The 18,163-nt window shown below is 42.6% G+C and overlaps 1 protein-coding gene across 1 annotated transcript in view; it reads right to left on the reverse strand.

Moving 5' to 3' along the window:
• SLC36A2 (solute carrier family 36 member 2) overlaps positions 1–18,163 on the reverse strand; it is a 33,206-nt gene that overhangs the window by 7,442 nt on the left and 7,601 nt on the right. The window contains exons 5-8 of the mRNA XM_003900393.5: positions 16,940–17,024; positions 13,136–13,354; positions 10,998–11,096; positions 3,004–3,170 (exon numbers count right to left, since the gene is read on the reverse strand). Coding sequence (XP_003900442.1) covers positions 3,004–3,170; positions 10,998–11,096; positions 13,136–13,354; positions 16,940–17,024 — 570 coding nt within the window. The remainder of the gene's footprint in view (positions 1–3,003; positions 3,171–10,997; positions 11,097–13,135; positions 13,355–16,939; positions 17,025–18,163) is intronic.

The following is an 18,163-nucleotide window of genomic DNA, read 5'->3' on the forward strand; positions in this document are numbered from 1 at the left end:
GGATAAGTGGCTAAGACCAAAAGCCCTGGATCTAAAAGACTCTAGTCCTTTGTGATCTATCAGTCCTTAGGAATTCTCTGGATTCCCCAAAGCTCTTGGCACATAACAGTTGTCTCTAGTTGGTTGAGAGAACTGCAGAATCCCAAATCCTTGGAGAAAGAGACAGTGTATAAATAGGGCTATGTGGAAGTTAGGGGGAGTCAGGGTGGAATACAAGGAGAAACAGGGTTACTTGCTGGCCTCAAGCTAGGGGCAGAGAGTGTGTGAGGCTTCAGGGATATTGAGTTCTATCTCAGTTTTTTCGTTTTGATCTATTGAGATGTGACTATTTTCCTTCAGTCCACTAATGTAGATGCATTTCCATGTTTAATAAATGTGTGTGTGACACGGGGCATAGTGGATCACGCCTGTAATCCCAGCACTTTGGGAGGCCGAGAGGGGTGGATCACCTGAGGTCAGGAGTTTGAGACCAGTCTGACCAACATGGCAAAACCCTGCCACTACCAAAAATACAAAAATTACCCAGGTGTGGTGGTGCACAACTGTGATCCCAGCTACTCGGGAGGCTGAGACAGGAGAATCTCTTGAACCTGGGAGGTAGCGGTTGCAGTGAGCCGAGATTGCGCCACTGCACTCCAGCCTGGGTGACAGAGTGAGACTCTGTCTCAAAAATCAATCAATCAATCAATCAATCAATCAATCAATAAGTGTGCTTGTGTGTTTAGCCCATTCCTTAAAAAGGCTAACTTCCACATTGCTGTGTTTCTTGCTCACGCTAGTCCTGCTGCCTGGGCACCCTCTTTACTTCATTTCCATCTGTTCAAACCCGTCCAAGTTTTTGAAATTCCCCTCTTCTGAGCAGGTATCACAGCCAGATGCTTTTAGACACAGCCCAACTTAATCCTCATGACAACTCCGGTTTATAAATGAGGCAACTGAGGTTCAGAGAGGTGAAGTAAATCATCCACTACCACAAGCTAATAGGTGGTGCAACTGGAACTTGGACTCAGGTGTACCAGAATGGCCCATGTTTGGAGAGAGTTGACCTGCTGGACAATGAGTTTCCCTGTTGTCTGCTTCCAATGTGCTTTCTTTCCTTGGAAATCCCCAAGGCCTGTTTGCTACTCTGGAGAGCTTCTTTTTCTATGTTATAGTTTGTGTCCATACACTATTATCTGTCCCTCCACCATTACCACCGAATCAGGAGCCGATGAAGACAGGGAAGCTCCAAGGTCATAGTCTACTCACATCAATGCCGCTTGGCATCTGCTTATAATTGGCATGCAATAAATGCTTGATGAGTGACTTTATCATCATGGGAAAGGAGCCCCATTTAGGCAAATTAGGGCTCCAAGTGACTGTGACTCTCTGCTTGAGAAGACCCAAATGTCCTTTAATTAATGACATTACCTGGTGTGGGAGAAAATCTTGCACAGTGGGATGTGGGTTCACGTGTCTGTTCAATATGGCACTGTTGAAGTCTGTGGGGCTGCTAGCTATTGCATGAATTGGGTATGTTAGAACACAAAACTTTTACAGATTCCAGTGGTCTTTCCAAATTGTTTTGCTTGTTTTTTTTGACACAGAGTCTCTGCCACCCAGGCTGGAGTGCTGTGGTGCCATCTTGGCTCACTGCAACCTCCACCTCCCAGGTTCAAGAGATTCTCCTGCCTCCGCCTCCTGAGTAGCTGGGACTGTAGGTGTGTGCCACCATGTCTAGCTAATTTATTTATTCATTTCTTTTTTTGAGATGGAGTTTCGCTCTTGTTGCCCAGGCTGGAATTCAATGGCACCATCTCGGTTCACTGCAACCTCTGCCTCCCAGGTTTAAGCGATTCTCCTGCTCAGCCTCCTGAGTAGCTGGGATTACAGGTGCCCACCACCATGCCTGGCTACTTTTGTATTTTTAGTAGAGATGAGGTTTTGCCATGTTGACCAGGCTGGTCTTGAACTCCTGACCTCAGTTGTTGAACTTCTGACCTCAGGTGATCCACCCACCCTGCCTCCCAAAATGCTGGGATTACAGGCATGAGCCACCACGCCTGGCCTGTTTGTTTTTAAGAGATAGGGTCTCACTGTGTCACTCAGGCTGGAGTGGAGTGCAGTGGTGCGATGACAGCCTTCTGTAACCTCAAACTCCTGGGCTCAAGTGATCTTCCTACCTCAGCATCCCAAATAGCTGTGACTACAGGTATGAGATATCACACTCAGCTAAGTTATGGTAATTTTTTTGTAGAAGTGGGGTCTTACCATGTTGCCCAGGCTGGCCCAGTTGGTTTTTGTTTTCCATTTTTTTATCTGGTTACTCTGACTTGGGGAATGTGAACCATTGGCTGTGGCAAACAAGACTATGGGAAGTGTGGCCACCCCCGACTCCTCTCTCTGTCTCTTTCCATCTCCCAGTGCCCCTCCCTTCTCTCCTTAGGAGACCAAGGCCTCTCACTTTTGTCCTCTCTTCTTTTTTTTTTTTTGAGACGGAGTCTCGCTCTGTCACCCAGGCTGGAGTGCAGTGGCCGGATCTCAGCTCACTGCAAGCTCCACCTCCCGGGTTGACGCCATTCTCCTGCCTCAGCCTCCCGAGTAGCTGGGACTACAGGCGCCTGCCACCTCGCCCGGCTAAGTTTTTTTGTATTTTTAGTAGAGACGGGGTTTCACTGTGTTAGCCAGGATGGTCTCGATCTCCTGACCTCGTGATCCGCCCGTCTCGGCCTCCCAAAGTGCTGGGATTACAGGCTTGAGCCACCGCGCCCGGCTGTCCTCTCTTCTTAAGTCACGTCCTCCTTCAAACTAAGATGTCAAGGCTTAACTCAATTTGGGAGGCTGTTGTTGAAGGAGGAACTCCCAGGACAGAGAATCTGGAGACCATGGTTCCAATGACAATTCTGCCTCTTCTGTGGGAGGCTCTCTAGACCTCGGTTTCCCAGCTGTGGAAGGGAGGAGGAAGTGACCTACAAGTTTCCACTCATCCCTGAGTCCCCGCCACCTGACAGCCCATGAAGATACCAGCAGTTAGGCAGGTTAAGGCTTATGCTGGCCTTAATGTCATCTCCAAACCGCAGGTAGCCCAGAGTCCCGATGCTGATGTACAGGGAAGTGACGATGGACATTCCCAAAGACAGGATGGCTGGGAAGTGGCGGGCATTTTTCATCTTGTTTTCCAGAGGCAGAACCTACAGAAACATCACAATGTAAGAAGGAGAAAGAAGGAAAAAGAGAAATAAGAACATAAAGAAAAATGGCATCCTACTTCTGGATGTCTACCCCAAAGAACTGAAAGCAGGGCCTCAAAGAGATATTTGTATATTTATGTGCATAGTAGCATTATTCACAATAGCCAAAAGGTGGAAGCAACTCCAAGGGTCTAGCAACAGAAAATGGATACACAAAACGTGGTGTATCAATGCAATGGAATGTTATGTAGCCCTGAAAAAGAAGGAAGTTTTGTCTCATGCTACCCCACGGATGGATCTTGAGGACATTATGCTGAGTGAAATAAGCCAGTCACAAAAAGACAAGGACTGCCTGATTCCACTTATATGAGATACCTGGAGTAGGTAGGTCCAAAGAGGCAGAATGCTAGTTGGGAAGGACTGGCATGAGGAGGGTATGGGGAGTTATTGTTTAATGGGTACAGAGTTTCAGTTTTGCAAGCTGAAGAGTTCTGCAGATGAAAGGCAGTGATGGTTGTGCAATAATCTGAATTTACTTAACATATACGTATACTCGAAAATGGTTAAGATGAGTAAATGTTATGTTAGGTGTGTTTGACCACAGTTAAAGAAAAAAAGGAAATAAAAGAGGAGGAAAAAAGGTAGGAAGATGAGGGTAAGGAGGAGGAAGGCGATAAAAAGAAAGGCCTGGAGTCACCTGATGAGCCCCAGACCCTTAAGAGCTGGAAGGGCCCTGAGATTTTATCCAGACCAAAGATCTCAACGCTGGGTCAGCTAGATCTGGCCAGCAGATGCATTTTGTTTTGACAGCACAGTCTTTCATAATTGAATATGAATGCCTTTAGGCACAATGTTCTTTTCCCATTCACCAGGCCCTCCTCCCCTCACCCTCACCCACCAGTGAATTATACCTGCTTTCCAAAGGCATTTGTGTTGGAAACTCCTAATTCCAGTGCAGACTCCCCCCACCCAACCCCATCACTGTACAGTGGGGAGTCTGAGACTCCAGGAACAAAAGGCGCTGGTGGCAGCTGGGACCAGACAGTGCTTCCTGGTCCTGCCAGCAATGCATTTCCCCACACCCCAGGTTCTCACTTTTCTGTTCTCAGAATCCTTCTTCCCCTAAATGCATACCTGGTTCTAAGAGAATCCAAGTTGAGGCCAGTCTGCCTCTTGCCAGTTGGGCATTTGAAGATCTCTTCTGTCTTTGAAACCAATCTTCCTGTCTCTCATCCCATAATTTCCTCCTCAGACTCTTACTGTCCAAGAGACCACCGCTACCTTCTCCTACTCCTTGTTTAGGCTGTGTGCTAAGCACTCTCTACATGCACTATTTAGCTAATCTGTTTTCTTATCTGAAAACGGGCTCAAATGAATTTTGTTTTGTTTTGTTTTTTTTGTTTTTCTTTTTTGGAGAGTCTCACTCTGTTGCCCAGGCTGGAGTACAGTAGTACAATCACAGTTCACTGCAACCTCTGCGTCCTGAGCTCAAGAGATCCCTCTCATCTCAGCCTCCTGAGTAGCTGGAACTACAGGCACATGCTGCCATGCCTGGCTAATTTTTGTATCTTTTTGTAGAGACGGGCTTTTGCATGTTGCCCACACTGGTCTTGAACTCTTGGGCTCAAGCGATCCTCCCACATCGGCCTCCCAAAGTGCTGGGATTACAGGCAAGAGACATCACACCTGGCCGAATTTTGCAAATTTTGTGGAGAATTACACAAGCACCATAATGGCATGTCAAAGGCTTAGTAAATATTGGCGGTGGTTATTTTTTAATACTGTAAAGACCATAACTCTCTGAAGTTGGTACCTCCATAATTCTTGTTTTACAGATGAGGAAAACAAGGCTCTGAAAGTGAGATAACTTATCCCAAGTTGCAGAACCAGAAAGTGTCAGATTCAGGTTGTAGACCAGCGCTGTTATCCAAAGTCCAAGTACCTGCTTCTACTCCTATAGCAATGGGTATATTTATTACTAAGGAATTTAGCATCTTTCCCCTTATACGGTTGAATTCTTTTCTGTTGTACATGCAGACTTCCAGCCTTGACACTCCCTAACCTTCCCTCTATTCCAGGCATTTGGAAGATGCTTGAGGGCAGTGTCAGGCTGGGTCATCCCTGTGCCTTTCCACTTTCTTCTGGATTAGGTCTAGTTGCAGCAGGTGCTCAGGAGGATGTTTGACAATTATACAATAATTGTGTGGAGAGCAGACAATCCAACCTGAGCTCTTGCACCCTGCAACACAATTTTGTTGCATATATTCTCAAGGCCAAAAATGATCTTTCCACAAGGCCTGCTCAGACTGGGTAGCTGGCTTCCTCTCTCTCTCTCTCTCTCTCTGTCTCACTGTCTCTCTCTCTCTCTCTCTCTCTCTCTCTCTCCACAATCAATCAGTCAAAGAGATAAATGGCTGTTGACAGTGAGTGGGAAGGTCCCTGGACTGAGAGTCAGATGTACTAGGCTTTAATCACATCTGCACAGTTCCTAGCTGGTGACCTAACTGAAGCCCCTTTCTCTCTCTGGGGCTGTCCCTCTTCTGTAAAATTGGAGACTGGGCCAGAAGAGTTCTTCTTAAGATAATTTCAACTAATACTAAGAATCACCAGCACATAGTAGGCATTCAAGAAATACTTACTGAACAAACATTGTCATCATTTTATAGTTGGAGTGTTAGAGTTCAGAGAGTAGCCCCGGCCAAACCAAGATTCCAGCACATTCTGCCTCCAAAGTCACTTGCTCAACCACTGCACTCTGCTTCTGTCCATGACTACTCCAAATTCTAAAAACAAAGTGCTTGCAGTTCCATCTAGATGAAGTAAGCACACTTCACAATATCTCTTTCACTAATTATGACTAAAAATCCTGGACGAAATACATAAAGCAATTGTGCACAGGTTCTGAAGAGTAAATAGTAGCAGGCAGAATGGGGAGGGAAATCAAAAAGAAAAAACAACTGTCGTGGTGGTGAGTTTCCTGATTTTTTTTTCTTCCCATATGTCCCAGTTTAACCTCAAGGGACACCCAAATCTTAGAACTATGTGGTGCATACAGACAGAAAATAACGCCAAGAGAAACTTCTTTTTGGCCAGATGACTTAGAATAGGGTCCCCTGTGGGATGAAGAGCATGGAGAGAAACTCTATTTTTCTGTTTCTTTGTTTTATCTCCAGGCCGAGACCTCAAGGCAAGTCCCAGTCACTAAGCAGCATTCTGGTATATGTAGTGGTCACACAGGCACCCAAAAATCTGAGATAAAAATCCTCTCTACACAGTAGTACTAGGAAAATGGGCTTTAAGAGTCTGAAGAGTGTGGGAAATCAGGACTGGCTACATAATTTATGGGCCCCAGTACAAAATGAAAATGCAGGGTTCCTTGGTGAAAGATGGTTCCAGCAGAGCGTTAAACTAAGTGCGAGATCTTTCTGAAACTTGGACCTTATGTGGCTGCATGATTCACCTGCTCATGAAACTGACTCTGGAAAGAATCACTGTTACGCTTTTTCTTTCTCTTTTCACTCATTGCTCATCACCAGAGGCAGACCTGGTCACAGGAAGTACATGACAGTGTAGGAGGCTAAAATCCTGGCTTTCTAGCCAGAGGATGGGAAAAAGAAGCCACTGCGAGCTGGTGAGTGTTCAGGAAAACACAGAGGAGAGTAAACTGGAAAAAGCAATCTCCTAAAATCTGTGAATAATATTCTGGGCCCAGCCCTGAGCTGTACATGTGTGGAACTGATGAAGGCATCAAAGCAAAGGCTTTGAGAACTGAACTACTGTGTAGAGTCCTGTCTGCCGATTGGCACTAGGTGGCACATGAGCAGGGTAGAGCCAAATATCACTTCATGGGCTTTGAAAGCTAATTGGATGTTGGAACCATGGCCCACAGAAGGTGAGCAAGGACTTATGATCTGAATCTAACTAGGTAGATGGTTTGCTAAAACCAAAAATCAACATTCTGAAGAGGATTTTAACAGGATCCTGAGTCTCCTAAAATAATATTCACAATGCATAGGATACAGTTTCAAATTATTCAACCTACAAAGAACAAGAAAAATCTCACCAACTTTCAAGAGAAAAGACAACAGATGCCCACCTTAAGATGACTCAAACGTTGGGAATATTAGGCAAAGACTTTAAAGCAGGTAATATAACCATACTTCAAAAAGTAAGGGAGAATGCTATTAAAATAAATGCACAGATACAAGTTCTTAGCAAAGTAGAAGCAATGTGAAAGAAACAAATGGAGATATTATAACTGGAAAATAAAATAATAAAAATTTAAATACCTCACCGTAGGGGCCTGACAGCAGAATGTAGATAACAGAAAACAGAGTCGGTAAATTTGAGGATAAACAGGAATGACAGAATCTGAACAACAAAGAGCAGAAAGATTTTTTAAAAAAATGAACAGAGCCTCAGAAACCTGTGGGATATGCAGTTGACTCTTGAACAACATGGGTTTGAACTGTGCAGGTCCTCAAATAAGTGGATATTTTCAACCAAATGCATATTAAAACTACAGTATTCATGGGCTGCAAAACCTGTATGTATGGAGGGCTGACTTTTCATATACTCAGGCTCTGCAGGGCCACCTGCAGGACTTGAGTAGGTGCAGATTGGTTATACACCGGGTGTGTGTGTTTAGGGGAGCGGGGAGCAGGGCCCTGTAACCAATCTCCTGTTTATACTAAGGGATGACTATATATCAAAAAGTCTAACATTCAGGTTATTGGGATCTCCGATGGAGAAGAAAAAGAGATTGGTGAAGGAAAAAAAATCTGAAAAAAATAATGGCTGAAATTAGGTAAATTAGGTAAAAGACAAACTTTTACAGATTCAAGAAATCCTGTACAGGGCAAACTCAAAGAAACTACATTAAATATAATACAGTATAACGGCTGATTAAAAAAGATTTTTAAAAATTATAAAAGCAAGAGAAAAACACATAGGAGAACAATGATTCAAACAATTGCAGATTTCTCATCAGAAACCACTGAGGGCAAAAAGAAAGGAAATCATATTTTCAAAATGATGGAAAAAAATTGTCCACCTAGAATTCCATATCGTGAAAAAATATCCTCTAGGAATAAAGGCAAAATAAAGACAATCTCAGATCAAGAAAATGAAGATAATTTGTCACTAGCAGATCTGCTTTAAAAGAAATGTTAATGAAGGTTCTTCATGCTGAAGGCAAACGATGCCAGAAGGAAATACGATTTCAAGAATAAAGAAAGAGCAATAGAAACGGTAAATATCTGAGTAGATATAATAGCCTATTTTTTCCTAGTAAGTTTATTACAAGGACTATGTATGACTATTGAAAGCAAAAATGATAACATTGTTGGTGTTTCAGTGTGTTTAGATACATATGGCAATACAACATAAAGGGGAAAGTGCCCTATACGATTGTAAAATGTTGACAGTTTACTAGCAGTGATAAAATATTAATTATCTCAAAGTAAACTGTGAAAACATATATTATAGTACCTAGATAAACTACTAAAAGTACTACAGAAAAAGATATAGTCAAAAAGTCAATAGGCCAATTAAAGTGGAATACTATAGAACTATAGTAATCAAAACTGTGTGGTTCTGGCATAATGGTAGACTTATGATCTTATAGACCAATGGAATAGAATTGAGAGTACAGAAATAAACCTATACATCGACGGTCAATTGATTTTTGACAAGGGTGTCAAAACTATACAACACGGAAAGAATAAATAGTCTTTTCAAAGACTTGTGCTGGGACGACCGGATAACTTCATATGAAAACATGAAGTTTGACCCTTACCTCATACCACATACCAAAATTAACTAAAAATGGATCAAAGACCTACATGTAAGAGCTAAAACCATAAAATTCTTAGAAGAAAACTCTGAGGTAAATCTCCATGACCTATGATTTCGTTCTTTCCTTCTTTCTTTTTTAAAGACAGGGTCTTGCTCTGTCACCCCAGCTAGAATGCAGTGGTGCAATCATAGCTCACGGCAGCCTTGAACTCCTGGGCTCAAGTGATTCTCCCACTCAGTTTCTTGAGTAGCTGGGACTACAGGTGTGTGCCATTACACCCAGCTAATTCTTAAATTGTTTTTGCAGAGACAGGGTCTCTCTATGTTGCCCAGGCTGGTCTCAAACTCCTGCCCTCAAGTGATCCTTCTGCCTTGGCCTCCTAAAGTACTGGATTAAAGGTGTGAGCCACTACATCTAGCCATGAACCTAGATTTTGCAATAGATTCTTAGACATAACACACAAAGTACAACCAGAAAGAAAGAGGATGAATTGGACTTTATAAAAATTAAAAACTTTTGTGCATCACAGTTCACTATCAAGAAAGTGAGAAGCCAGGTGTGATGGACTATGGTCATGCAACTATAATCCCCACTACCTGGGAGGCTGAGGCAGGTGGATAACTTGAGCCCAGGGATTAAAAACCAGCTTGAGCAACATAGCAAGATCCCATCTCTCTCTCTCTTTTTTTTTTTATGGGACAGAGTCTTGCTCTGTCACCCAGGCTGGAGTGCAGTGGCGCGATCTTAGCTCACTGCAACTTCCACCTGCTGGGTTCAAGCGATTCTCTTGCCTTAGCCTCCTGAGTAGCTGGGATTACAGGTGCATGCTACCATGCCCAGCTAATTTTTGTATTTTTAGTAGAGATGGGATTTTACTATGTTAGCCAGACTGGTCTCCACCTCCTGACCTCAAGTGATCCGCCCGCCTCGGCCTCCCAAAGTGCTGGGATTACAGACGTGAACCACTGTGCCCGGCCCCATCTCATTTTTAAGAGGAAAAAATTTAAAAGGAAAAAAGAAGGGAGAAGACAAGAATAAGAAAAAATACTTGCAAATCATTTTTCTGACAAGGATTTAGTATCTAGAATAAACAAAGAACTCTTAAAATTCAACAACAAAAAGACAAACAACCTAATTAAAAATAAGCAAAGGACTTGACGTTTCTCCAAAGAAGATGTACAAATTGCCAACAAGCAAATGAAAAGATGTTCAATGTCAAAAACTTGTACACAAATGCTTACAGCAGTATCATTCATGATTGTCAAAAACTAGAAACAACCCAAATGTTCTTTGACAGGTGCGTTGATAAGCTGTGGTACTGCCCAGACAGTGGACGCTCTGCAATAGAAAGCAAGGTGTTATTGATGTGTGCAACAGCATGGATGAATTTAAAATGCATTAGGCTAAGTGAAAGAAGCCAGTCTCAATCTCATACATACTGTATGATCTCATATATGTGACACTTTGGAAAAGAGAAGACAGTACAGGCAGAGAACAGAAGGATAATTGTTCTGTATCCTGATTTTGGTGCATTTATTCCTCTACGTGCTTCTCTAAACTTACAGGAATGTACACCAAAAAAGTGAATGTTACTGTATGTACACTAAAAGTAACTTTTAAAAATATATAAACAACACTAACCTTCCACAAGTGTGGAAGTAGAGACTATAGACTGTAAATACACAGAACTTTCCAGGTTAAAATTCCATTATGTTTAATCAAATCTTTTAAATTGGACACCATGGTTCGTCTTGATTTTAAAAGATTAGGAAACTCATGTCGATAGGTGTTTAATAGGCATGTGGGGACAAAAATTAAACTGTCTCCTGACTGCCTCTCTGTTGTAATCAACTTTTCTCTTGCTGGTGACAACTGTCCCAAGTGAGGTCAGAGGTTACTTTCTCCCATGGGCATTTTCTAGCAGGCCCAAAACAATGGCCAGCGGGACACAGAAACCCAGAGCTCCCAGCTCCTTTCCAGAAGGTCACTCACAAGCACTAGGGATAAGGCCACCTCAATTCAAACCTTACCACACCAATGCTTTCAAAAGAAAAAATGGCTGTTCCGAAGAAGAGAGGGTAGGTCTTCCAGCTTGCTACCAGTGGCAACCGGCTGGGGTCTGGGATTTCCTAAAGGAGAGAGAAATGCTATGAGATAGTCACTCTTAAAGCACATTTGAACTCCTTTAAGAGAAGGATAATCTGAAATGAGACCTGATTTTTTTAAATTGAGTATCAAGAAGTTTAGAGAACTTCAAATACATGTAGGCCACGATCAAAGTTGATTTCAACACTGCACAATACCAAAGAGCCAGAGGACGGTATTGTCAAAGCACTGAAGGAATAGTATCTCATAGAGGGAAGTTTGGTTTATCAAAAACCTCCAAAAAGGCTGGGTGCGGTGGCTCACACCTGTAATCCCAGCACTTTGGGAGGCTGAGGCAGGCAGATCATTAGGTCAGGAGTTCAAGACCAGCCTGGCCAACATGGTGAAACCCCGTCTCTACTAAAAATACAAAAATTAGCTGGGCGTGGTTGCGGGCACCTGTAGTCCCAGCTATTCGGCAGGCTGAGGCAGGAGAATGGTGTGAACCCAGGAGGCGGAGCTTGCAGTGAGCTGAGATTGCACCATTGCACTCTAGCCTGGGTGAAAGAGCGAAACTCCATCTCAAAAACAAAACAACAAAACAAAAAAATCCTCCAAAAGAAAATCTTACACACCACAGATTAGCACCGAACGCGCCCACGAACACCTTTGAATGGACAGTGGTCATGGGTGCTGGAAATTCCTGTGACTGCAGTCATAGCAATAATCTGAGGAGCCCAAAGTATGAAATATGAAAGATCCATTTTCTTCTTTAATGAGCTGTAAATTGAAGGGGAGAAGACTGTGTAAAATAAATATTCTATGTATTGCGTGACCCAGAATGTGAAAATGATAACAGAGCCATTTTTCTAACTGGGCAACCTTTGGAATTGTCCAAAAATGTATTAAAGGTAGCTATCTCTTTAGGAAATTCAATTTTATAGAATTCATCAGTATCTTCTAAGGAACATAAGACTGATCTGCAGTTATTCTAAAAAGGTTGACTTATTTTTACTGAATTTCACAGACAATATAGCTTTTTTTCTCTTGTGGTTTCTTAAAAGGGAAGAACAACTGGAATTTATTAAATATGCCAAGCGGCTTCTGAGACTTAACTTTCTATGTAGTGTTGTCCATTACAAAAGAAGAATTAGGCAGGGCGTGGTGGCTCATGCCTGTAATGCCAGCACTTTGGGGGGCCAAGGCGGGGAGATCACTTGAGGTCAGGAGTTCGAGATCAGCCTGGCCAACATTGTGAAACCCTATCTGTACTAAAAATACAAAAATTAGCCGGGAGTGGTGGCTGGTGCCTGTAGTCCCAGCTATTCAGGAGGCTGAGGCAGGAGAATTGCTTGAACCTGGGAGGCAGAGGCTGCAATGAGCCGAGATTGTACCACCGCACTCCAGCCTAGGTGAAAGATCGAGACTCTGTCTCAAATAAATAAAATAAATAAGTAAATGAATAAAAGAAAAACTAGAAAGGATAGCAAATTAGGAAACAGAGAAAATCAATGTCCATAATTCAACATCAAAGACATCATAACTAACATTATAATAGATTTGCTTATAGGTTTTTTTTTAAATTAGTAACAAGACACTTATTGAAAACTTATGGTTTTTGAGACTCTCTATGTATACCTCTGTGACTAAATATTAGATTTTTTTTCTCTTGCCTTCCTTAGGGGTAATATTGGGTACCTGAAATTGTACCCTATGGGTAACTCAATAACTTTTAGCTGTAGTACAAGAACCTGTTTTCACCTGCCTTTTGCTGTCAGCCAACCATTATAGGAATGGTCTACAGTTCACCAACCAAGATATTTTCCTTGCAAGCACATTTTTTTTAAAAAAGCCAGAATTTGACATAAAAATAGGTATTTGGAGAAAGAACATGAAGAAGGAGACAATCAGAAGAATGGGATTGCACGGAGACATCCTTGTAGAAGAAATGCTACAGGGAGGTGCGTGTCTCTCAGAACACTCTTACCCACCTACAGGGTTGCCTCCAGGTATCTAAAGCTCAGTCTATCCTTGACACAAAACCCTGCCCAGTGGAGTGGGTAGGTGCGTGGTGTGCACTCACCTGGGTAATGTACTGGGCGATGATGACCAAGCTGACCAGCATGCTGATGTTGGCCAGCATGGAGAAGATGGTCAAGATCCTGAGGTTCCGGATGAGGACCAGCAGCACCAGGAAGGGCAGGAAGGAGAGCATGTAGAGTCGCGAGTCCATGGTGGGGGTCAGAATCACCGTCTCATTGGAATAGCAGTTGTTGGTTGTGCTATTAACAGCTTCCACTACCTGAGGAAGGAATGGGAGAAGCAAAAAGGGGAGATGATGACTCTTCCAACCTCATGGTTGACTCAGTGCCTTGCCCCTAATCAAATTCCCTCACAATGAATGGGAGTGTCCCACAGTGCCAAATCTCACAGTTAGTTAGGGTGAATTTAGAACTTCTTCTGAACCCTCTGCACCATACTACCTCAGAAGAGGCTGAACAGGCTGGTCGCAGTGGCTCACGCCTGTAATCCCAGTACCTTGGGAGGCTGAGGCAGGTGGATCACTTGAGGTCAGAAGTTCGAGACCAGCCTGGCCAATATGGTAAAACCCCATCTCTACTAAAATACAAAAATTAGCCATGTGTGGTGGCACACGCCTGTAATCTCAGCTACTTGGGAGGCTGAGGCACAAGAATCGCTTGAACCTGGGAGGCAGAGGTTGCAGTGAGCCAAGATCACGCCACCACACTTCAGCCTAGGCAACAGAGTAAGGCCCTGTATCCAAAAAAAAAAAAAAAAAAAAAGGTTGTACAAATAGTTAAAAAATAAGTGTAATACCAAATAAATAACTGGATTCACAGTGGCTATTTGTTAGCTTTAGCAACTAGTGTCCATTTCTCCTGATACCAGTTTGATTTTGGTGAGTTCTCTCTTGTCACTGAATGCAGCGTTGGAGGACTGTAAATCACAGTCATGTGGTAGAGCTAGGGGATTAGCCTTTGGCTCCAGCTGGGGCATTCAGACCCTCTTCCAGGAGTCTGAATGTAAACCTAAAGCATAGGGACCTAAGGACGGACTAGAAAGGGTAAAGATGAATTCCGATAGTGGATTCCTGAGGAGGCTGCTCATTAGTTCTACCATCTACATCCTCCTCGCTACCCTGGCTCCTGTTCTTCCCTCAGACCTGCTTTTTAATTTAGTGGAAAGTAATATCCTTCCATGGAACTTATCTTCTGCTTAAATTCCCTCAGAATTGGTTTTTGTTTTGTTTTGTTTTGTTTTCGTATAACCCAAAAGCTCCATCATTTACTGTTTCCTAATTAACACATACACTTACTGATTCCTAATTGGTACAATACTGGCATTTTAAATAAAAAACTCTTTCTTGTGTGGATTGGACCATTCATTGCAGAACATTTAGTAGCCCTGGACCCCACCCAATGAAAGCCATGAGCATCCCCAATTACTGTGATAAACAAGAAGCCATCCCCTACTCCCCCACACAATATAAACACCCCCTTGTAAAGTCAGGGGTAGGTGGATGTTACCACCCTCCATTTAAAGTCAGCATGACCTAACTGATACAGTCTTATTGGACAAGCAATACAAATCACTGCAGAACAATTAGGAACTAGAGTTTAGCAGGAGGAAAATGTAAATGCATTGATAATCTCAGTACCAAGATGCTAACATCTTGGAAGATACTCATCTATATATTTTCTACACAATATCACAAATTACATATATTATACACATTCTTTTTATTTTACAAGACTTCAATCATAGTATTCACTTTTTTTTTTGAAATGTCCCTTGCACTTAACAATACACCGTGGATACATAAATGAATCATTTAGGTATTGATTTTTTCTGATTCCTCACTACAATCAGAAAAATAACTGGAACATTAGCTAGGTACTCAAGGCCCTCCATAAATGGTCCCTATCAAACCTTCAAAGTTTCTTCCTCTCCCATGACCTACTCTTCCTCCTGTAACCAATTGTATTGCTTCTCCTGGGCAATCCCATAAGTTCTGCCTCCTGGTTTTCACTGATTCCTTCTCCCACCTTGGCTGCCACCACTTTTTTTCTCCAACCTGTCAGTACGCAGCTCAGATGCACCACCCCCCTGGAGGACGCTTTCCCTGCTCCAGTGATCTCTGCAATGTAGTTTGCACCCTGACCTCATGATGTTGTTGTTAGTGGCATCCTGGCCTGGCACCAAAATATCATATTGATATTTAACTTATTAGGTTTTAGAACACACTCAACTTGGCCTGTAAACTCCTTGATACAGTGTTTGCCTTGATAATAAATGCAGATGATAAATAAATGCAGATAATAATAATTGCAGATGGTGAGTATAGGTCTGTACATGTCAGATTGCTTTCTAAAGAGCAATCTGGCAATGTTTTAAGAGCCTTCAAAACAATCAAACTCTGTGACTCAGTAATTTTACTTTACTTTAAGAAACATTAAGGAAATAAAGAAGTGCACAAAGACCTTTGTGCCAGCCAACAGATTATAGTAGAGAAACAAAGGGAAATAAGGGAAATGTCCAGCAACACAAGATTGATTAGGTTATGATCAATCTGTGTGATGGAATATTATGAAACTATTAAAAATTACATGACAAAATGTAAGGATATTGCAAAATGCTGACCAGTTAAGGTTACATTAAATTATAACCATGAATAATTGGATTAAGAGTAATTTTATTTTATTTTGTTTTCTGTGCAGAAGAAATACAGCATAGGTTTAAGAACTTGAGCACTGTTGTCAGAAGGCCTGGGTTTTAAACTCTGGCTCTGTTACCTTACATTGTAGAGTTTATAATCTCAGTCTTCTCATCAGCAAAATGGGAATAACCACAGTACCTGCTCTAATAAGGTCATGGAGATAATTAAATGAAGGAAAGCATGTAAAATGCTCAGCACTGTACCTGACATAATAGAATCTAACTCTGAAAGCTTACTATATTTTTCTTCTAGCTAGTTTACATTTTTGAATTTCTGGTATTACTACTATAAGCAGATAAAGAGCCCTAAAGAATAGTTTTCTTTTTAAACTTACTGATTAAGGATGGCCTCTGCTATTACCCATATTATTTGCTCAAATTGGTGTAAGATAACTTGTAGGTTAAATCAGAAACAATTCCTAGGGAAAACAACTATTAAGCCATAGATTAAGTACCAAGGCTGGATGTGGTGGCTCACACCTATAATCCCAGCACTTTGGGAGATGGTGGGAGGATCACTTGAGCCCTGGGGTTTGAGGCCAGCCTGGGCAACATTGCAAGGCCTTGGCTTTACAAACAATAATAAAAAATTAGCCAGACATGGTAGCACACACTCATGGTCCCATCATCTACTTGGGTGGCTGAGGTAGGAGAATCACTTGAGCCTGGAAGTTTGAGGCTGCAGTGAGCTGTGATCTCACCACTGCCCTCCAGCCTGGGTGACAGAGCAATATCCTGTCTCAAAAAAAAAAAAAAAAAAAAAAAAAAAAAGAAAGAAAGAAAGAAAGAAAGAAAAATGACTCAAAGAAGATTAGGAATCATCAAAAGAAGACCCATATCGATTTTAGAAGCATTAAGTATAATTAAGCTTCAAGGCAGGAAGATTGACAAAATCCTAGGGTCTTTCCAGTTCAGTAGAGATCAACTTTGAGGACAGGTCTAAGATACTGGACAAACGGTATTGTGGCAAAAGTAACCACACAGAAATCTGCAGATATGTGAACTAGAGGAGGCAAGTTTGACAACACCTAGTTTAACTTCCTTTGTTGTATTGATGGGGACCCAAAGAGAAGAAGCAGTTTGTTAAACAATTAGCAGTGGTGTGTCCTTGTCCATCTTTTCCCCTCCCGTTTTCTCTAGAAGCCTCTACCTGTTTTAAATTATCAGCCAAAAACACAATGTACACACAGCAGAAGCCAAGTTGGGTGACAATAAGGAAGAAGCTCACGATATGCCTAGAAGGGAGAAGAGAGGGAAAAAGAAAACTTGTTATAAAATAAGTCAACTTGTCAGTTCCATTTCTTGCCATTCTGCCCTCTGTCCCCAGGGATTGGTGGCCCTGCACCAGCACACTTGGTCCTTCCACCACAATCAATAATGGGGCAAAGAAGTGAGGTAACAATAGTTCTTTTTTTTTTTTGAGACGGAGTCTCACGCTGTGTCACCCAGGCTGGAGTGCAGTGGCGCGATCTCGGCTCACTGCAAGCTCCGCCTCCCAGGTTCACGCCATTCTCCTGCCTCAGCCTCCGAGTAGCTGGGACTACAGGCGCCCGCCACCTCGCCCGGCTAGTTTTTTGTATTTTTAGTAGAGACGGGGTTTCACCATGTTAGCCAGGATGGTCTCGATCTCCTGACCTCGTGATCCACCCGCCTCGGCCTCCCAAAGTGCTGGGATTACAAGCATGAGCCACCATGCCTGGCCAACAATAGTTCTTTTTAAAAGATGATTTTTAACCACCCTCACACTCTCAGCTCAGCAAGTGGTAAAATTCTTCTGGTCATGAGCCTCCCCCCATACCTGGCTTGGTGGCATTCCTCATGTAGGGCAGCAGGCACAATGTTTTTATTAGCTACCATTCACATTTGAAATTTGTTCTGCCGTGTGCCAGAACTATGTTGGGCACTGAGAATACACAGACATATAACATACAGTCCCTTCCTCTTGTGGTTTATAGACTAATGGGTTAGGTGGACAAAAATTCTTATGACATATCATTAAGGGCCATGGTGAAAAGGGCATTTTATCAGATTATGGGCAGACAGAAAGCTTTGTTAGCCTTGTTAGAAAACCCAATACCTAAGAGACAGCCCCTTGGGAAAGGGAAGAAAGAGAGTTGGGGGGAGGAAGAGAGAGAGAGAAAGAAGAAGGAGAAGGAGAGAAAGAAGAGGAGGAGATGGAGGAGGAAGAAGAGGAGGAGGAGGAAGAGGAAGAGGAAGAGGAAGAAGAAGAGCTAGCTGAAGAATATTAAAGAAGAAGGAGCATGGAGAAGAAGAAGAATGAGGAGGAGGAGAAGGAGGAGAAATGGGAGGAGGAGAAGGGAGGGAGAGGAGGAGAGGAGGCGATGGAAAGGATGAGGAGAGGATAACAGAGGAG

This window comes from Papio anubis, chromosome 5, assembly GCF_008728515.1.
Source record: "Papio anubis isolate 15944 chromosome 5, Panubis1.0, whole genome shotgun sequence".
In the NCBI taxonomy this organism is placed as follows: domain Eukaryota; kingdom Metazoa; phylum Chordata; class Mammalia; order Primates; family Cercopithecidae; genus Papio; species Papio anubis.